General features: G+C 33.6%; 1 protein-coding gene across 3 annotated transcripts in view; it reads right to left on the reverse strand.

The window, feature by feature from the left end:
• The window catches only part of Skap2 (src kinase associated phosphoprotein 2), a 179,519-nt gene that overhangs the window by 123,803 nt on the left and 32,536 nt on the right, over positions 1 to 23,180 (reverse strand). For all 3 annotated transcript variants that reach the window (XM_063239690.1, XM_003467941.5, XM_063239698.1), the window contains exon 4: positions 15,463 to 15,570. In XM_063239690.1, coding sequence (XP_063095760.1) covers positions 15,463 to 15,570 — 108 coding nt within the window. The remainder of the gene's footprint in view (positions 1 to 15,462; positions 15,571 to 23,180) is intronic.

Here is a 23,180-nt window from a genome sequence, read left to right on the forward strand (position 1 = left end):
TAATTAATGGCTTCTAAAACTTCCGGAAATTAGAATGGTATGTTTGAAACAAAAGCAGCGATTTTTCTGGTTTACCTGTAAGGAAAGTTAAGGCAGATGTCTCTATTGTGAGCAGTCTAATCCATCTCGCTCTACAATCTCTGGCAAGCCTTATCTTTCTCTGACATTCAACGTGTTTAGGCAAATAAATCTGTGATTCTCCATATCTCTATTCCCTATCTCAGACTCCCTCTCAAATAGCTTTGACTTATTTCCTCAAGTTCAAAAGACTTGGTCTTTCTTATCCACTTTCCCTTTTCCTTTACAGATGATACATTTCCACAAGAAAAGAACCTAAGAATCCGGGTTCCCTCTAGGCCGAATCGTAAGGTCTACCACCAGTTCCTTTTCATGCTTCCTGCAGGTACCCACTCTCACTCTCCCTTGTCCCCACCCCACAGGTCAATCAATGAGCTTGAGTTGGCTCCTTCTCAGATCTAGGCTTCCCAGAAGAGCACACGCGCCGTCTGTTTTAGTCTTCATTTCTAGCTCCTTTCCCGTAACAAACTAAATTCTGTCTTTTGACTCATTCCCCACAACGCTTATCTCTGCTTGTTTTAACTGACAAATATTTTCTTGTCCAACCTTTATTCTTTATTTATATGGTGGTAGTTTAACCCATTATCATTTCTGTTAAATATGACAAGTGATAAGCCAAGACAGTAAATATCAGAGGCATGTCATTTGGTCCTCAACTACCCATTTGTCTTTATATTGGGATAGGACTAGAATTACTTTCTGAGGAGAATTTAGCTTGCCTTCATCCAGGCCAAATCTCTTAGCCCACTTACACATACATGTGTTGGTCTTATATATGGGCACACATCCTTAACAAGTTCCTTATCTTCTTAAAAAATATCAACTGTACCTCCAATTCTGCTGGTTGAAAGCATGTACGACTTGTCATCAGGTAGTAACGAAACCACACTCCAAGTGGCAGTCAAGAGAATTATCCTAAATTTCTCTGCTGTGCAGTATAATTACAAGAAATAATATATTTGAACATAGCTAAACTATGTGCAGCTCAGGGATTTTTCTAACTCAAGGGCCAAAAAATGTCTTTGAAAAAGTAAGGACTAGGTGGTAACAGAGTAGTGTGGAAGACAAACACTATGTAAAGCCTGTATCACCAATTCATCAATTCATCCAAATTTTCTAGTAAAGGAAGAAATCTAAATTTGTCTGTATTCGCACAAATTAAAAAAAAAATATTCATTAGGCCAAACAAAAGCTATAGGCCAAATTTAGAACTTGGCCTACCAGTTGGACACTGCTGCTCTAGATGCTTCATGAGCTGTCTTAATTTTAAGCAAAACAATGTGTAAGTTGTACTAGCTAAGCCAGAGGCTGGCCAGTCTTTTCAGTAAACGGTCAGATAGGAAATATACTAGGCTTTGTGGGACATATGGGCTCTGTCACAACAACAGTTGTACATTGCTTACTGGTAGGGATAAATTCTGAGAGATGAATTCTTATACAATTTCATTGTTGTGCAAACATAATAGGGTGTTCTTAAACAAAGTAAAATACAATGTCAGTAGGAGATATAATTGCATAGGACCACCATTGTATATTTGGTTCATCATTAACCTAAACATCATTACTATACTTGCTGCTGTTGCTGTAACATGAAAGCAGCCACAGACTACTATAAACAAATGGGTATTTCTGTCTTCCAATAAAAAAAAAGTATCTATAAAAATAGCAGCAGGCCAGATTTTCCCCATGGGGCACTGACTGTCAACCCCTGACCTAGTCGGTTATTTTGTGCCACAAATAATAGCTACAATTGTGTTGGAACTATTATGCTACATATCTATATTAATGGATCTTTTAAGAACTTCAGAGCATTACTGAATTAACTTTTAATAGTTTTATTTACTACAAAACCCCTAAGACATCCTTATATGACATCCTTTTATGAGCCTCCTGAAGAGAAATTTCACTAGATCCTGATACTACTAAGAGCCGCAGTTCTCTTTAGTATCAGATATATATTTATATCAAGAACACTATAAATCTTATATCTAATCAGTTTAACCTTTTTGCATTGGCCAATAGAAAGCTCAGGGTCAAATAAGTAGTTGATCTCCTAAAAAAACTACAGCACTTGTGGTAAGTATTTCAAATACAAATATTAATACTAGCTTCACTCTTTTCCTTTCTAATATTCTCTCTGCCCTTGATTTTCCAATTTACTTTTTTAAACCTTGATATGATGAATGTATCCCTGTGAACTGCCCCTACTGAATTTTATAAATCAACACAAATTAGAAAAAATAATAAAAATAAAAAGCAGGTCTATTCAGGACAAATTATATTCAAATAATATAAAAATCTAATTTTATTTATCACTAATCTATACAATTCTACCTTTTCATATCTGTGGCAAAAATTAAAAGCAACTGGTTTATCTATTTAATCTTTTTATCCATATACTGATAAGGGTATACATTCTGAGAAATGACTATGATAGCCAAAGAGCAAACAATTTAAATTAAAAAACCAAAAACTTTTGTTAGCTTGCAAATCAGCCCTTAAAAGTTTGAAGATTTAATAAAAATAAGGCTGAAAATGTAACTCAGTGGTACAGTCCTTCTCTCACATGCACAAGGCTCTGGGTTCAATCTCCAGCATAAATAAATAAATAAGCCAGTCTGCACTGTTAGCCTCAACTTTTTTCTTTGGGCCTATAGCTCTCTGTAAATCAATTCCAAATTCAGCATGCTAAATAATGATTTTTAACTCACTGCTGTACAGCCATTATTCTCCTTTAATGAACTTGAAATATCCATTGCTGGCTGGGTAGCTAAAACTACTGTCTATCTCTTCGCTCTCTAAAGAAATCTCTCTTAGAAAATCTAAGCTGAGTCACTTTAATAACCTGTCTTGTAATGGATACCTAGCCTTGGCCTGCTCTCAACTTCCTGTTCTTCAAGAGTACCTCAATTTTCCTTTAGAGAATGGCACCATTTCCAGTCTCTAGTAGTTAAGATGAGGTTAAAATTGTCCTCACCCTTGCACTCTCTTAGGAGCACTGATCTAGTCCAGACCACTTGAGACAACACACACAAACACACACCTCAAAGTGATTGATTTAGAATGAACACATGACCCAAGCCAAGGACCTCTACTGCAACTATTGAGAAATCTGTTTCCATAGAGTTGCTAAGTTAGTAGCAAATATCACAGAAGTTGCTGGTGGCTAGTGAAGTCATCTTTGCCACAGCCATCCTATAGGGAAGACACATATAGAAACGCAGAGAGTGAGAATACTCACTACAGTGCAAGCAACCACCTGATCTACGTGAGCATAAAGCAAGATGTCACTCTATACTTTTCTCTCAGGTCAGTGTGTGGTTGGTTTCTTTTTCTGATTTTTAGTAATACTGGTTTAAATTGGGTGTTGTTGCCAGGGCTGGGGATTTAGCTCAGCGGCATAAGCGCCTGCCTTGCAAGCAGGCAGTCATGAGTTCGATTCCCGGTACCGATAAAAAGGAAAAAGACAAAAAAAAAAAAAAATTGGGTGTTGTTGGGTTTTGTTGTTGTTGTTGTTATTGTTTTCTTGTCCCATGCAATGAAAAAGTCTTCTAACTAATACATCCCTTTACTGGGCTATTTCTACAATTTGAAACACTGCTATTCTTTGTTTCCTAATACCAGAAAGTACATTCTTCCCCAACCTGCTCAAATGACTGTCTGCATTCCAATTATAATTACTATCTTCTTTCTGCATCTATATTTTTTGTAGTAATGACTTCACCAATCTGCCTTCGAGTTGATATTTACATTTCTTTCCTGTACTAATTTATAGTCTTTAAGGCAGTGACATATCTTATTAATCATTTAACTCCCACATTCTAACATAACAGCAAAACCTTTTGAATTAAACTTTTACCCCATCTAGCACTCTACCTAAAACATACATTTTTATTTAAAAAATAAAATTCCTCATTTCCTCAAAGACATACTTTCTTTTATCAAAACAGTCATTCTAAATATGTTAGAGTTTTATAGCATACATATATTCCATAACACAGATTCCAGGATACCAATACTACAGTAAGTCCTATTCAATGAAAGAAATATGTGTATTTCTTTTCTCCACATTAAGACATTTTTATATTAAAGTGTTATTTTTACTAACCTCCTTAGTGTTCAAAAGTGATGAGCATGTTCAAGATAGAAGAGTTCACAAGTGGTATTTAAAAATGAGGTGAGTCACTTAAAGACATTTACATAAAATGAAGCAAATATACACCTCTGAAATGAAATTACTTTTCTGATAGTCTTTAAGTATGCCACTAAACACATCTTTTTAAGCATGAAAAGGAACTAGATGACATTCAAATTACATTACCCTTTCTCTAGATATTCCAAATGAAAAGCTTTGAGACTGTTCCATCGCTTAACTTTTATATGAAAACTATAATTAAATATGTGACATAAGAACTTGAAAGAGTATTTGACAAGAAATGTGGAATTTAAATCTCTAAAGTCTCTCCATGGTGAAAAACTTAATATTTAAATTAAAACAATATGATTATGACTACAGAGGGAGACACAGATAAAGATACAGGACTCCAAGGTGAGAAAAACAAAAAAGAAAAAACCCAGTTAGTAGTTACGGGACTACTGTAATAATTCTCTCTCATCCTACATCAATGCTCGTATCTCTGGTAAAGGACCAGAAGTTGCCTCTACCCACTATATTTGCCTCAAGATACCACAAACCAGTATTTTTATTTAAAAAAAAAAACAAAACCATGAATTAGTAGGGGCAAGGACTATGCACGTGGATAAAGCAGGAATGTCAGGTTGCTATAAATGTTTCTAAGTGCTTACTTCCAGTTTTTGTACTTTGGGTGCAACAGATAGATGACAGATCAGTCCCAGTCTTCAGGCCTCACACTGAATAGCAGTGCTTAGGAAATCCACATGACCTTTTAGGTCTCAGTTCCCATATTTGGCAAAATGGCTCAATTGGATAACTGACGCACAGGGAGAAAGATGTCCTTACCAAGGAAAAGAGACCAATGCAAAACAAATTTCTTTTTGAAAGCTAAAGACAGCAACCATTTTTCCAAGACCAGGATTCTAGCACCCCTCAGATCACATTATCATAACTATGTATTGACAATGCTTCTCCCAAAAAAGCCAGAAAACTAACTAAGTAATCCTACTTGGACATGTTCTATATGGAACATAATCTATATATTCTCAGAAATAATTTATTAAAGTAAAACTAACACAAAATAGTTATGTATTTACGTCTGTAATGCAGAAAGTATTCTTAAATTTATGTATCAAAAGCATGATATTGCTAGATGTGACAGTAATAACCTATCTTGCCACAAGAAAAATTAAGAATTATTTTCTTAAATTATGTTAAAGGCTACAGATTTTAAGATTTCAACTCAGGTGAAAGTACACAGAAAGAAAACTAAATTTTGTCATTTGTACAACATGCAAAATAAACACTAAGCAATAACAACATTAAAGGTAAACTACAATGTGTCTCTACTTTGGTATGGTAAGCTTACATCTTTTCAGAGTAAAAAATTCAGTATTTTGAGAAATCACCTATCTTTGAGTTAAGAAAACCTTATTTTAAAAAAAAAGACTTGGGGCTGGGGATTTAGCTCAGCAGCATAAGTGCCTGCCTTGCAAGCAGGCAGTCGAGAACTGTTAGGCTGAAACCTACCAGACATGACACCAAAAACACAAATGACAAAAGAAAACATATATAAATTAAGCTGCATCAAATTTAAAATTTTTGTACTTCAAGTACACCATTAAGAAAGTGAAATGACAACCCACAGATTGAAGAGAATACTTATAGACCATGTATCTGATAAGGGATTAGTGTCTAGAATATAAAAATTACTCAGGATTTAACAATAAAAACACAACTCAATTGATAAATGAGAAAAGGATATGAATAGGCACTCTCCAAAACATACAAATGGCCATAAACACATGAAAAGATTAGTAATCCTCACACTCTGGGAGGCTGAGGCAAGAGGACCAGAAATACAAGCCCAGTCTGGGTAACTCAGTAACTTAGTGAGACCCTGCCTCAAAATGACACATTTTTAAAAGTCTGGGGATACAGCTCAGTATGAAGGCCCCGGGTTCAGTCTCTAGTACTATTTTAAAAGGGGCAGGAGGTGATCAGTAGTCAGTCAGTAGAAAAATGCCAATCAAAAAGATAACAAGATACAACTTTACATTCACCAGTACCAAAAAAACCAAAGTCCAAATAGTAACAAGTCTTGAAGAATATGTGGAGAAATTAAAGCTTATATATTGCCAGTGGGAACATAAAGTGGTGCAGTCATTTGGAAAATATTTGGCAACTTTTCAAAAAGTTTTATCTACGTCTATGACATGACCTCATAATTCTATTCCAAGGCATACACTCGAGAGACATAAACATATATATTCACACAAAAACTTATACACTAATGTTCACAGAAGCATTATTCACAGTAGTTAAAAGAGGATGCAACACAAACGTCCATCAACTGATGAATAAACAAAAAACAGCACACGCTATACACGATGAAGTATTATTGGGCTGTGAAAGGAAATGAAGAACTGATGCACATTACAACACATATGAACTGTGAAAACATTACGCTAAGTAAATGAAGCCAAACATAAAAGCCACCTATTACGTGATTCTGTTCATAGGAAATATTCAGATTAGGCAAATGCATTGAGAAAAAAAGGTAGATTCCTAGTTGACTAGGTCCTTGAGGGAGATAGAGGAGGGGATAGGACAGAAAGAAAACAAAGAGAGATTGCTTATGGTATGAGGTTTCTTTCTTGTGGTGATAAAAACGTTCTAAATTAAGAAGTGATGCATAACTCTGTGACTATGTGAAAAACCATTAAACTTTATACTTTAACTGGATAAATTCTATGATTAAATGTATATGAATAAAGCAATAATAAAACAGACTTTAAGAATCCTAGACTTAGCCTGGGGATTTAGCTCAGTGGCTCAAGCCCTTGCCTGGGAAGCACAAGGTCATGAGTTCTATTTTGGGTACCAAAAAAAAAAAAAACACAAAACCTAAGAATCCTAGACACTAGCCCAAATTTCTGATAACTCTGTAAAATTAAAGTCACCTCCTTTAACCAAGTTTACATGTTCTCAAGAGCAATAATTTTAGGGTTTCATTTAAAATTGCTTTGGTCTTACCCCCATTCTGTAATGCAAGATGCTAGCCACATATAGAAAAAGAGTTCCTCAAGAAAGTAAGTTACCTGAGTTCATTATTGAACCTTCCAAAGACATTTTCTTCATTAATACCTACATTAATTTTTAAATCTCAGCTTACTGAATTTTTCCTCAAGTACAAAAATATAAACCAAATATCAATTGAAAGTCTGAGGGAAAAAATACTTTGGTAAGCAAATATAAAAGACTGCATTATATGTTTAACCTTTGTAAAAATACAGACCAATATTGCTTTAATCCTCTCTGAGGGTATTCATTCATAAGACATTACTTACTACCACTGACTTTCTAGCCCTGCATTTCAGTTCAGTGTACTACTCTTTCTGTTTGGATCTATTACTCTCTTTAACATTATCTCATTTGGCTCTTGAGTGAGAATGTTCGGGATATTGTTTTCTTATATAACCTTATAATAGAATCTTCTTAACATAGTTCAAATTCATTCAAATGTTTTCAAAAGTGTATAAAGTTTCAGTAACTAGTCATCGAGTTCATGTGTAAAACAGGGTGCTTCCTGAAGGCTTATGATGCTTATTAACAGGTTTTTCTAGATATAAAACTTACTCATTCTCATAGGTCCATTCTCATATTCTGCAGAAAAAAGCTAAGCCACAGATAGAATGGTTCTGGGAAAGGCACACTATTTGCTAAAGAAATTCTAATCACTGTGCTTTCAACAAAGGATTTTTAAACCGATCAGGTATTTGGAAACCCTAAAACTTCTACCAGCAAAATCCTATAAAATCCACCTTAGCCAGTAAAGCATATGAACTATATAAAGGTGATGGACAAAGCTGTGTTAAATACAGGTGAGGAAAGTCTAAGTCAATCTCCAAAAGGCTGGATAACAGTAATAATTTGCACTTAACAAGTCTTTACCACAGACCAGGCAAATAGTATAAGCTCTTTATGTGTTTTATCCAATTTAAAACTAGTTAAAAGCCAGGGGATATGGGTACCATTATCTTCATTCGATAAATGAGAAAACTCATAAAAGGCAACTGGCCAGAGTAACAAAGGTAAGTATCAAGAAACCAGAATTTGAAAACAACCAATTATAATTCAAGATTCTGTTCTTGATCACCATGTTTTATTTTTGGAGTGGCTCAGGTAGGTCCAATTCTGTATCTGCCCCAGAAGGAATGAAACTAAAAAGAGAAGAACAAGCGAAGATCCAGTTAAGCTCTGCTTCCATATTTTTGTCTAGCTATTAGGCATTCTGGATGTTCATTGTTAGCTCAACTCAGCCGTCCAAATCCACACTCATTTTCAGTTTCATTTTCCTCCAAACTTATTGTCCTCCTAATTTTCACATTTCACTCTATTTTTCTAGTCATTCAAATTTTACATTTTGTGCTCATCTTTGGCCCCTCTCTCTTTCTTCTAAATTATATATATATATTTGTATATATATAATATATATTTGAAGTCCTATGCATTCTTCCTCAGGTATAGCCTTTCCTTTCTAGTTACACTGTCCCTATCCTAGTCTAGTTTCTGATCACCATGTATATGGAATAGCCCTTTACCTCAAGGTTAAACTCCCTTCAGTCTACAACTAGCTACATCTATCTAAAATTCCATTTCTCATCACATTGTCTTAATCAAAAAAGAAACATAGGTCATCAAATTGTAGTGATATATGCAGACCCATGCTTATGGCAGCACAATTTATAATAAATAAATCTCGGAAATGGCCGATATGCCCATCAACAGATGAATGAATAAATAAAATGTGGTATTTATACACAATAGAGTATGACTTTGCCATAAAAAAACAATAAATTTTAGGCATTCATAGGTAAATGGATGCACCTTGAGGCCATAAAATTAAAATAAATAGGCACACAAGCTTAAATACCACATGGTTTCTCTTATATGAAAATAGAAATAAAGAGCAAACTAAAAGATAATAAGGAGTAGGGAGATCTTTTTCAGATGAGAAGGAAAATAAAGAAATGGGGAAACAGAAGGAAAGGGAAAGAGGATGGAAAAATTGAAGGAAACAATGGAAATAGAGCTTTTAAATGAGAAGAGGACAAGATGTGGAAGTATTAGGGAGAAGTGAGGATAAGGAATAAAAAAATTAAGATGCATTATATACATGTATCAAGTTCCCATAATAAATGTAATCATTATGTATACAAATGTGTACTAATAAAAAATTTAAGTCTAAAACGAATACACATTCTACAGAATCAATTCTTCATAATACCATTTAAAGTCCTTAATACTTGGATTTTACCTTGCCTAAAAAAGGAAAATTATTTTTAGAGAAGCAGAAACCAATTCTGAATGGTAGTATCTTAAACTAAGTAACTCAGTGGTTAAATCAGTACCTGAAGCCAGAACCAAAGCTTTTATCCACCACTCCGGTCCTTCCTCATCCCCCAGTCTTCTCCAGCCTTTCTCACTCCTGTTATTCTTTCCATATTTCCTCAAATTGCTCTTGCCAGTTGCATTTCTTCTTGCCCCCTACTCCTTCAGTTATCTCAAAAGTACTCTTCCTTCTATACTCTACTAATTAAAATTCTACCTGTCCAGATTAAGTTCTAGTTCACACTACAGCTTCTTCCATAAAGTATCCACTGTTACCAGTCTACAATAGCTTCTTTCTCTAACCTCTTGGAGTATTTGTCAATGCCACACATTTCTGTATTTGAGTAATGTTAACAAAAACAGCAAACAACAACAACAACAAAAAAAAACCAACTATTACGTATGCATCCATCTTACCCACAGAAAGACTGCAATTCTTTAGGGAAAAGGGTAGTTCTTTACTATTGTTTCTAGAACCTAGATTCCTCCAGAAAGTTGGCCTTCACTTTAAGTGACTATATCAAAGGCTGGATTAACGTATTTATTTGGACTACCTCTGTCTGGAGAGAAAGAAGCAATTCTTACTCAAGAAATTATTTTAATATATCAGTTGAGAAAATGCTTTAATGATGCCTCTTGGTTAGACCCTGCCTGAAAAACAGTAAAAGAGCTGGACTGTAGTTCAGTAGTACTGCACTTGCCTAGGATGCCGAGGACCTGGACCAAGACCCCTGTTTAAGCAACAGACTAACAGCAAGGAAGGGCTGGGGTTGAGGGGAAAGAGCAAGTTGTTTTCAGTAGATCAACAAGTCTGTACCAGGTATGCTGGTGTACGCCTGTATTTTCATGAAATAGAAAGATTACCTCAAGTTTGAGGCCAGCCTGGGCTTCATAATGACTTCAAGGCCAGCCGGAACCACATAGATCTTGTTTCAAAAAGAAAAACAAAATTCTGAGTAACTCCTAACAACCAGAAAGCAACAAAGATTGAAATAATGAGGATTCTACAGAGGACATCAAAGCCCGGAGGAAATCAAAGACAATGAGTGCTAACTTTTGTGAAGGAATGTTAGAAATACGCTACACGCAGGGTTACAGGATGATGAGGAGGTCACTCACTACAAAACTATAACCAAAGCCTCAGGAATCAATGGGTCCATTCTCAGAAATAACTGGCAGCAAAGGCTTTAGTACCTCTGGGCTAAATTCTGAATTCTACTCTCTAAACAAAGGGCACCAGCTCCTGCAGAGAGCTCCCAGGTAAGATACCGAGACCCAGAGAAAAGTTGAGCAGACCTTAGTTCCAGAGGACCCCACTCCAACACCAAAAAAAGTATGGGAAAGGTAAAAAATGTATAATTATGAATGAAATTCACACATTTAACATTTCCTGGGTAATGTTCTATTTAGGGCCGGGAGCTCCAGTTTGCCTTTTTGGTCCTCTTTGAAAGGCCCTGGAGACAAACAACCTCTAGGAAATCTCAGAGCCTTATTTAGGGGCCTGGTCAGACCTTGATTTCAAAAGAAAAGTCTTTCAGAATAATGGATACACAAGGTACCTCACTACTCAACCTGGTCTTCTCTGGTAATAGGACGTAGATATCACCTGAAATAAAACCAGCAGAATCCTAGCTGAAGAAGGTTAGTATATTAAATTTACACGTGTGCATATGATTGGGTTTATTCCTAAGCCTGTACAGATTCATCATGAAGCTCATTTATAAATATATAAATATTTATATTATATTATAATTTATATTATATAAATAAAAGTTAAATATAATAAATATAAATATATAAAATAAATTATCCTTTTTTAAGCAATCTTTTGGAATAAATGATTTTATGTGTTTCACTTATAAATTCAAATTTCTAAATACTGGAGTTTCCCAAAGGAACACATACCAAAAAAGGGAAAAATTCATTTAATATCATAAACTATGATCAAAATAATTTAGCCTTTGTCTTAATCCCTAAGTTTTAACAGCACCATCTTATCCCTAAACAAGCATTATTTCCTAACAACTTATATCCCTGCCAGTGCCCCTAGCTTTCAATGGCTGATTTTATTTGGGAAATTTTAGTTAGGAAGATACCAGGACAATAAATGACTCTTCGGTATCTTCAGTTTCATTTTGGCCTTCCTACATTCACACCCCCAAGGTTCCAGATTCTTATCCACAAAGTGATTATGGTCTAAGACTGAATCAGATTTGTAACAAATGTCCACTGGGATCCTTCGACCTATCATTGATGAGCAGAGCCAATATATGTCTTCTAGCTCACTGAATCCTTTCACCTTACCTCAGGGACTTTCCACAGTGCTACATGGTTAGAAGCTTCTTTCATAAATGACAACAATAAATGAAAATTATTTTCAGAATGAAAAAATGAAAACTAAAGTCATTATATAATATCTAAAAGTTACCCTACAATCACCACCTTAGTGCCTAAATATCGTAACATTTGTACAATAAGGGAGATTCTTTTTTAATGTTTTAAGTCTCATCTCTAATTTTATCTGATTACTGACATGTACAAGCATACTAATACTCCAATATACCTCCCCTACACAATAAAGCATAAAACTTCTATCAGTGATGTGACAGTCTAGACTCTACTGATTTTTTTAATTTTCCAGAAAAATTAAACATAAAGCTAATAAAATGAAACTTCTAGTAAGTATAATTTCAACATTACCATATAAATTAATACTGATAGCTGTCATGTGGTCATTTATAAATAAAATATAGGTTCTTACTTTTTCCTAAAAGATAATTCACCAAGGCATTTTTCTCCTTTTTTGTAATTAGTCTTAAAATGTATTTTAAAAAAAATAAACATAGAAAATGTTTCCAAAGAGAGAGATGAAAAAATTACAAAATATGGTATTTTTATGTTGCAAGCTACCCAAAAATCTATCACAATTTATGTTACAATTCTAGTCATCAATAAGGTACTTTTTTTCAATGTGCCACTCAAAAATCAATTATATCAACTCTTTTGTATAAAGAAGCAGCATACCTTTCAGGCAACTAGTATTAATGAGTAGACATGACTATAGAATCTCCATCTGTTTCTCTGACAAAGCTGTGGCTACTCGAGTCTCTCATTGAAATTCCATTAATCTGGTGTACCAAGGTCCAATGTGAAAATCAAAACTCCATCTAACCCTTTATCAGCTCACAATAACCTACAAGTGAACTCTGCCTGTTAGCATGCAGCAAGTTATGATTTTGCTATCAATCAGGCAGTTGGCCAATAAAAAAAAAAGGCAGGTTGGAAACAGCATGTCTGGCAGGGTTTGGAGATTTTGTTTTTGTTTTCTGTTTTCATTCCCATTCAATTTCTATAGGGTGTCTGGACCTTGTGAGATTATGCATTATTCTTCTTGGTTGTGATTTAATTGCTACCAGCAATCAAGTCGAAGCATCACTGAAGTGTGCTTGAATTTCATTAGAAGATATAACTTATGCTACTTTCCTACAGTACCTAATAAACCATAAAGAAACCAAAACACATATGGCTTGAGGGAATAACTGGAAAATTAGGTGGCCATTTGGGAACTGAGTGAACTTTTGAACCAGAGAAACAGAGAAAAAGAAATATTAAAGGGAAAGACAGACTTAGAATGCACATAGAGACATGCAGGTTTGACCTTTTCAGTACCTTGAAAATTACATTATCATTATGAAAAATACATATCATGTTTAGAGTTTATAATCCATCAAAGTTCACATACTTTGTTAGTGCCTACCATAAGGTAAAAGTCAAAAGGACAAAACAACAATATGATTTGACAAAAGACCTTTGGGTGACCTGTGCTAAATTGGTTATACTTATTGTAAGTGCATTATCTTTTTTATAATTAATACATTATTAAACTGAGGTCACATAATGAAGGAAAACTTATTCAGGAAAGGAAAGCAAACACAGACAAAATTTAAATTGTAGGAAGAAAAGAATGATATGAAGAGATATATTTTACATTTAGAAATTAAAAAGTTCAAGTGGAGGCTTGAAAATTAACATATAATAATGTTCTTAGAAGAAAATGTAAAACTATTAAAATCACATTATTTATATCTCAAAAATGAATAACTGAAATTTTCAATCTACTTAAGTATTACTCAAATAGTCAAATATTTAAATGTTGATTTAAATAAAGTCCAGTCATGTATAAATGTCATTACATAGGATATCGATAAGCTAATCTAACAACAAAGTTTTTCATATTTTTGTGTTCCTGTATACTTGGTTATAAAAATATATGATGTTATCAGTAGAAAATTTTTAGCTCTCACAGAATGCAACTGTTGGATTTCTTTCTAGGTTGCAATTTTTTAAGAATGCACATAATACTTTCCTGTACATCAAAATATTTATTTTGAAACTCTGAATGTATCTATTCTATTGAGTACATTTTGTGTTTATTCTTGAGTAAAGTCTTCTCTATGTGTGTACATATATAAGTATATATACATACATACACATGACATCTCCCAACATTTTACAGAGAAGCAAAAAATAATGTGTCTGAAAAATAGTACAACTTAAATAATAATTCATTGTTGTGCCTGGAAATACTACTTGATCAATTATAAAATATTTTCTAGCAGAAATGCTTTTGAAGATGAGACTAGGAAGGGTAATGCTGTTTTGTATACTAAGTAGAATGAAGAGAAGTGTGTATCTTTGTAAAATAAAGGGAATAAAAATGGGAAAAAAAATTCCTGCCTTTAAAAGTAGAAATTAAATGTAAAAGTCAACATAAAATGGGTATGATTATTATTGCTACACATTGTACAAAGTTCTGGTTATAAAAAAAGATTGTTTTGTTCTGAATCAGTGGTTAGAATGTTTATCACTTATGCATGTACTTGACTTATCCCTGTTCTGCAATAGACATAATTTTATACCTCATAAAAGCAATTTATGTTTCCAAAGGGAATAATCTGGATAACATAAAATGTGGAGTGCTCTGTTGCAAGAAGCATATTTTCATTCAGCAATTGTATTTAGAGATGGAACTGCACAGTTTGATCATCATATAGTGGCAGAAAGCATTATTCATTTCTACCTTTACGTGAAACTTTGAGTGCCACAAATTAATATGCGTGGCTAATTTATCGATACACATTCTTAATTTATAACTATATATTACCCTTATAAGGGTTCTACAGTGTAGATGCACTCATTTGGCTGTAAGAGAGAAAGCACATGCTATACTAAGTTTCATAACTCCAACAACATTCAGTGGCTTTTAGAAATTAAGAGATAAACAACTTCATTACTAATTCGATTAATACAAAACGCTATAATATTACTGCATAACACAGTGCATTTTAAGTGCCAATCAGAAAAATGAAAATGTGTGTTAAAAGAAGCATTCGATAAAAAAAAAACCTGTCTCGATGTGAAAAGGCAATGCAGGAAAATAGTTTAATATTTTTTTAATATTTCATGAAATCATCTTGTGTAAGATTTTTACAAAAATAGATCAGAAACCATTTTAATTGTTTATAAAATAAATAATACAACAAACTATTAAACACAATAAAATTAAGCAAGAACTTGATAATATTAAATTAACCAACAAACTGTTACTAATAATATTCATACAATTTTGCAAGCACTGTCCTAAAAATCCTGGTAAAGAAAATTTCCTAGAAAAATAGCAAGTATATACTTAGGGAAACCTCAGCTAGAACCACTAGAGAGAGCTCTTCTGTTCCTTAAAAGGTGCTGGTAAAGGTAACTTATCCCAAGCCTCTGCCTTATGCTTTCAGATGAGACCTTCACCTGCCTTGTGTGAAAATGTCAAGAGGTATACACTATGGGAAAATGTCACATACCATCAGTGGGGGCGTCATCATCTTTATCATATCGTTCTGAGGCTAAGGAAATTGTATCAGGAGGCCCAGCAAAAGGGTCATCATATTCTTCCCCCTCTTCTGCATCACCTATAAAGAATCAGAAAAATGTATTTTATGATTTAACTATTTAAAATTATGTTACTTTGTTCAAAGAGTTAAGTTTTATTCTTAAACTCAGTCACTATCACAAGAAACAAAAAAAACTTTCTGAACTATGTAAAAGACATCCCATATTGGCTTATCTCCATTGTAATATACAAAGGATGATCAAAAGTATGAATATGAACTTTTAAAATTGCTATTAATACCCCAAAACTATAAAAATAGGAATATTAACTTAAAAATGCTATTAACATCCCTAACACTACTCTTCCTCGCTTTGAATGTACTTATCCCATCATTTTTGTGACTTTCTGGAGCAGTTCTGGAAGTCCTCCTTCATACCTTTATGAGGTATGATCAAAATAAAAATACAATGACCGCTGCTGCCAAATGCCACCCAACCGAAAGGCAGGCTTGTAAAAACATTACAGTGTGTCCTCATCCACTCTACCCACTGGATCTTCCCCCAAAGTCGAAATGACCATGAAAGGTTAAAGTTTTAAATTGTTTCAGGACATCAAGGCAGCTACAACAGCATAAGTAAAGACATTCACGAGAGAGAATTCCAAAGCAGCTTCAGAAAGTGGCAAGAAGGATGGGATACATGTGTTTGAAGCAAGGGGAAGTATTTTGATGGGGATTAATGGCAATGTGTCTTTTACTGTAATAATTTTTAAATTTTAAATACACACCACACTTTTATCACACCTTGTAATAGTTTCTAACGGTCAGGACACACCTGCTTATTGGTGACACAAAAGGATACAGTCACAACATTGTTATATTCTCTATAAGGAATTCCAAAAGCAGAAAGATAAAATAAAATTCAAAATAACCCCCAAAAATCAAAGGAACAATAATCAAAAGAGAAAGCAAACACAGCACAGAAAATAATTCAAGTAATCCTATTTATTCATTCAATAATTTGAAAAGTTATGGTCAGAAATCGATACTTTGAAGCCATATGAACACCTTTTATTTTCACTTTAAAAACACAGGATAGCATTAGAATAGATTAAAAATACTCAGTATGGGGCTGGGGATTTAGCTCAGCGGCATAAGCACCTGCCTTGCAAGCAGACAGTCGTGGGTTCGATCCCTGGTACCGATAAAAAGGAAAAAGACACAAAAAACAACAACAACAACAACAAAAAACTCAGTACATTTTTAGAACAGAAATCCTTTATAGAAAAAAACTGCTTGAAAACTTACAATCTTCAAAAAAATCCAAACATATCTGAAAGCACTTTTAAGTTTCATTTAGTAGCGTGCTACCATTTTTTAATGTTCTAGCCAGTTTCCTGCTTGACTTCCAAACCCTGGGTTGGCAGGTTTGGGATATAAAAAAAAAAATCTGTTTCCTTTAGATTATTTAGTCCCCATGAAAAAAATCTTTAGTTTGTTTTCTCCATACACTCAGCTGAAATAATTTTTTAAACACTGAATCAACTATTTGTCAGTCCCGTAATTTTCACAGGGATTCAACAATAAAAAGATAATGTACTATATCAAATATCTAACTTTTAACAACTGAAGAAAAACCAGCAGGCTCAGGAATTATGCAAAGGGAATGGCAAAAATCCTCACAGGAATCCTGGATGGAGTACCTACAACATTACCTTTGGGCCATGGTGTTTGGGTAGATCTAGATTAGAGCTACTAGTATTTTCATAATGATGTATAATCCTCTAACACCCATTTCTTGGAATTCATCCTGTTTTTTGGTATAATTTTGGTAGAGGAAATAGTTTCTGCAAACAGCACCATCAAAATAATTTAAAAGTTAAATATTCATTTCCTTATAATTTTGCTGTAGCATGCACAATCATCTTTGTCTTGAAAATACAGATAGTAACATCTGTCATGAAGGCAACAGAGTACAGAAATGGTTATCTTGTCATTCTTAGTGATTCTATCACTAGGTACACTAAACATGGTGATGTTTCTTCCCCAACTAAAATCTCAAAGAATATACATGTATACTACTCAGAGTTCAAGTCTTATCTTTTTTTTCTTTTGAGATGGCCAAAGTACTTTGCAGAACATTGAACGATTGCTTATAATATTTCTTCTATGAAAAGAAAACCCCTCTAATTTCAAAAATAAGGCAAAAGAAATCTCACAAAGAACCACTAAAAATATTTTAAATATGTCATTATAGAATGTGAAACATATAGTTGTTAAGATCACAAAATTCTGTTACTCTTACTTACTAGAATCTTTACATATGAATTTTTATGGTATGAATTTTCTAAGATTATCTGATATCACACATCAAAAATTAAATCTGATTTTTAAAAAGACATTAGGATATTTCAGAATTTAGCACTTATTCTGTTATGACTATAAAAATAGTAAAACCAAAGAATATACAGAAATTATTTTGAAAAAATTCTAGTGTGCAGGCTTAAATCTCTGAAATTCTACATGGAAATGGACAGATAAAATGTAAAAGTTTTAAAAACCTGAGGGATCTCATCTTCCTCAGATAACATCTATTATACATTTTTATGTGTACATATACACCATACACACAAATACACAGAACATTTATCTACATGTGACATGTATATTCTATATCCACACATATAGCAAAAGGATTATTAAAGTTATAAACTCAATAATAATATAGCCTTATTTATTTTACACAAATGGGTTTCTGACATAATGAAAAACATATGGGTCTTTGTTTTCTTTTTAAATACTTTTCAGAGCTAAGCATTTAGCTTGGTGGTAGAGTGCCGCCCTATAATGCATAAAACCCGGGGGTTAAATCCCCAACACTTTTCCAAAGAGTTTTTTTTTTCAGATTTTTATTAAAGTGAAAATGACAGTTGGGTATAGTGGGGCACACCTGTAATTCCAGCACTCTATGAAGCTGAGACAGGAGGATCACAAGCCCAAGCCTAACCTGGGCAACTAGGCAACTTAATAAGACCCTGTGTTGAAATAAAAAAAAAAATAAGAAAAGGGCAGGGAATACAGTCCAGCATGAAAGCCCTAGATTCACTCCCTAGTGTCACAAAAAGAAGGTGAGATTGTCTTCAATTTACCCATTCTAAGAACTGCAGTTAACTGAATTTTTTAAAAGTAGTATGATATTTACATTTTTACAATAAAAATAAATGCAGCTGACTTGACTTTTCCCCTACACACTGAAGGAATGTCCTTTGAGTCTACTCAGAAACTAAAGCATCAATATGGTATCTATACAGTGGTATTCCCTTCTTCTCCACTGCATTAAATGTAAAGAACACACTTTTCAGCAAGGTCTCTATGCTACAGTTGTTCCAGTGATGATCCATTCATTTTCCCCCTGCCTAATTTTGGTTTTCAATCCAACAAAGAATGAAAGCTCCTGCTTTATAGGGAGCTTTACTTGAACAGAGGGGTCGCTGTTGAGTAGTACAAAGCATTTTTCCTCCCCAGGGGCCAAGTATTTTTAGCTATACCTGCAAAGAATTCTATAAACTAAAAAGAAAATGCTCAACTTGTGTTTATACAATTAAAAAAACTGAACTCCAAATCAACAATGGGGCATCAGGTAAATGTATCCAATACAATTTACAGACATAATTGAAAGCATTACAGACTAATCAGACATCTAAAAGAAAAGCATGCTCAAATGAAATGTCTACAGAATCATTAGCTGCCAGCCATTCTATTACTATCACACATAATGTCAGTGGTGCCTTGAGCCTGTGCCAATGACAACAGCATAAATTTTGCATCTCATTTCTGTGGCCATAAAATTAATGATCAGTTTAAAAATACTTCTTTGTAAAAGTTATTGCGCAAAGAAAAGACATGAATGTGTCCCTGTTATGTACTCACAAGGGTAATTATGGGGTTGTTGCTCATTAATACTGTTTCTTGTTTCCCTAGAAAAGCATTTGATTTATCCCACAACTTTCAAAAGTTTAATTAATGATACAAAGTTAACCATCTAGAAGACAATGATCCAAAGCTTCCCTTCCTATAATTTTAGAGGCGACTTAAATACCACAGCAAAATCCAGATTTAATCATACCACAGCAGCGTATTTCTCAGATAACTATTGTAAAATTTATAATAGTTGTGTTCAGATGACTATTAGTCATTCTTTTTTTATATGGCTCATCATCAATTAACATTTTCCTAGATGCCTAGAGACATAGCCCAACAGCCACTAGGCTCACAAATTCCACTACCACCAAATGAGGTTTATCCAGTTTAGTGTTGTTTTCCATGTGTAGTTGTACTTTAAACACAGACAACATAAAACTAAATAATACACTTTAGTACTCCTTTTACAGTGATATATATCACTGTGCCTCATAAATATATATAATTTTTAAATGTTAATTTAAAAGAAAATAATATATAAAATATAATTTAGATGGCAGCCAATCCTTAAGGCATGAAGACAAACATGGGAGAAAAGAGAGAAATAAATTAATTTCTCATTCTTTAGTCAGTTTACTGGTTCATCCTAAGTTTTTAAGGAATAATATGCAGCTAAATAAGAATACAGGGCTGGAGATTTAGCTCAGTGGCTCAAGCGCTTGCCTGGTAAGCACAAGGTCATGAGTTCAATCCCTGTAACAACAACAACAAAAAAAATGCAGAATTAACTATTTCCATTTGAATTTCTTAAAGAAAATTTAATTATTAAGACTTCAAAGAATACAGGTCACCAAAAACTAAGAGGATTCTCCTCTTAATTTCTCTACAATAGGAAAGTTAATTTACATTTTGCAAATAATAAAGACAACTTTTTTTGTCATACTGAGCCCACGCTTTAAAATAAGCATACCATTTTTCATACAAACCTCTCCACTATAAGCCCTGTAATTCTAAACATGTTTACCACATCTGCACAAGGGCAAGGGTAGAAGAGGACAGTGTGAGGAAAAAACCCTGAGTTATTTGCTCAGATGTCATTGTGCAGCTTTCAACAAAAAATATACCATGTTAAGAACAGTAAAGGGAAAGAAATTAAACATCATCCAAGCTTCTGTTATTCTTAAGGGTTCCATCAGGACAAACAATAATTGATCCCTTCCTAATAGTCTTACTATTTTTTTAAAAGTGGTTTAGTCCGTTAATAAACTTAAGAATTACAAATTATAAAAGTAAAGTTGCTTTCTACTTAAATCTCTGCATATTTTATAATATCAATAGTCATAAGGGCAAAATCTATCCAATAATTTTTATAATTAATAGGAAAGAGATCTTTAAAGAATAAAATAACATTATCTGGAACATATAAAACAATATATTAACATTTTAAAAACCATAGATAGTAATCTTTTAAAAATTTGAAAAAGTTTCAAAATATTTGTCTCATTTACTACATATGCCCTTCTTTTAGTGACTTATAATTACCTAAATGTTATTTGAAAACTAAATTTATGGATCAGAATTAACTATTCCTGACAAATGAAGTTGAACTGGGGAATACGTATTAATTTGGTGCTTACTGAATACCTACTATAATCACACTGAAATCATCAGTAGAGTAAAATGAGGCTAAAATAAAGTAGAAACATTTTATGATGCCCTAAAACATTAGAAAACACTAAGCAATATTGAGTCAATAACAGTTCTTTGCTCAAATAGTAACATATATTAACTTATTAGAAATTACCAAATCTGAATTAAATCATTTTAAGAATTCTCTACCTTCCCCTCATTACAGTTTTTTTGTTTTTGTTTTTTGTTATTGTTGTTTGTTTTTGTTATGAGGAATCAAACTCAAGACCTCATGCTTGCCAGGAAGGCTCTGTGCCACTGAACTATCTCTGGCCATCCAATAATATTAAAATGGTATTCAACTGTTAATTTAATAAGAGTAAGTATGTAAAACAAATAATTTTAATAACAGTAAGTATGTAAAACAAATAGGGGAATAAGGACAAAATGAAGAAGTTCATTTACTTCATTGTGGCCTTACATTGACCAGAAACAGAAAGACTCTGCGTGTGTGTGTGTGTGTGTGTGTGTAAGAGAGACAGAGACAGAGTCAGAGACAGAGACAGAAACAGAGATAGCCAGAGAGTTAGAGATAGCCCTGCAAAAAAAAAAAGAGACAGGGAGGCCATAAAACACACAGAGAAGGAGACCAGAGAGATGAACAGCCAAAAGGAATTCTTTGCAGTTCTCCCAGGATGCAGACAATCCAAAGCCCCTACAGGAAAATACAGGGACAGTGGGGGCACCACCATCAAAACCTAGGTAGGACTGAATTTACTCAATGCAGAGATCTGATAAGAAATTCTTAATATTAAAAAGATGTATCTTGGATAATTACTTAGCAGTTATTAAGCCGGAACTCTTTACTATTCTCAACAAACTACAGAAAATAGTCTTTACAGAACAAAGCTGAATATACTCTGAGAGTACAATGGCATAAAATCACTTAGCTTCTTGTATTCCTCCAAGGTATATATCTAATTTATCCACAGGCTTACTTTTCAGCGGGCACTCTTGGTGATTAGTTAACTGAATATAGCAGTATTGAACTACAAATGAGTTATTTAGAGGAAAGTGATTATAGGGAATCTCTGAATTCTGTGTTATTTGAACTCTTATTTTAGGATCATTTTTTAATTTCTATCAAATACTTATATAAATTTTCATTCTCTTTGGAGACACAAGAATGCATCTCAGTAATGTAATTTTAATATCCACACACCTGAACAAGTTCTAAAGCAGAATTCCAAAGGGAAAGTTCCTACCCTATTACTAAACTATATGCAATTATACAATGCCTTTACGTTATTATACTTTCTTAGCTTAAAATTGTTTAGTGTACAAATAATTAAGCTACAATAAGAGTTCAATAAATAATCACTGGAATATGCCCTTTAGGAAGAGAGACAGATAAAATACTGCCCCATAAACAGTATACTGTATAAAAGTTGTCATAATTAAAATGCATGAATTCATTTTCATATGCAGCTAAGCAAAATGCAACAGGGTTAAGCTCGTAATTTAGGATTCACTGTAGGGCACAAAAAGTGGTTATATAGGAAAGAAGCTTCCTATTCTACTCTTTGTTTAATAGTGTTAAGAATCTTCATATAGAAAAAAATCTTTTCCATCCCCTTCAATCCCACTATTTTGCTAATTCCATGTGGAGGAAACTGTGACTTCCTTTTAACTGGTTTTAGGTTTCTCTGGTTAAGTACTTGGTTTACTGGAACTGTCATTATCCTCTCACTTATCAGTTAGCATAAATATGAATTACCCTGTGGGATCTGCTAATTCCAGTTACCACAAGCCACACTGTTTCTTCCCTAAAACTGAGAACCTAGCTCCATGTAAGATAACTGACCTCAGATTGTGACTCTCATACCAGCTTCCAAAAGCTGTAGGTCATGACCTAAGAATTAGCATCATGGAAATAAGGGCCATACCCAGTTTCCCTTAGGAACTAAAGACATGAAGTAGCAAGACTTAAAATGCCTTTCCTAATCTGGTTTCCAGCACGCTAAACAGCTATCTCTCATATTTAAAGGCAGACAGTTTACTAGCATTGTCATTGATTTCAAAAACAAAATAAAACTGAACTCCTATCCCTAAAACTCTCTAAGGCTCACATTTATTCAAAA

This window comes from Cavia porcellus, unplaced genomic scaffold (genome assembly GCF_034190915.1).
Source record: "Cavia porcellus strain 051 isolate PalLab524CR breed Dunkin Hartley unplaced genomic scaffold, mCavPor4.1 scaffold_2, whole genome shotgun sequence".
NCBI classification, from domain to species: domain Eukaryota; kingdom Metazoa; phylum Chordata; class Mammalia; order Rodentia; family Caviidae; genus Cavia; species Cavia porcellus.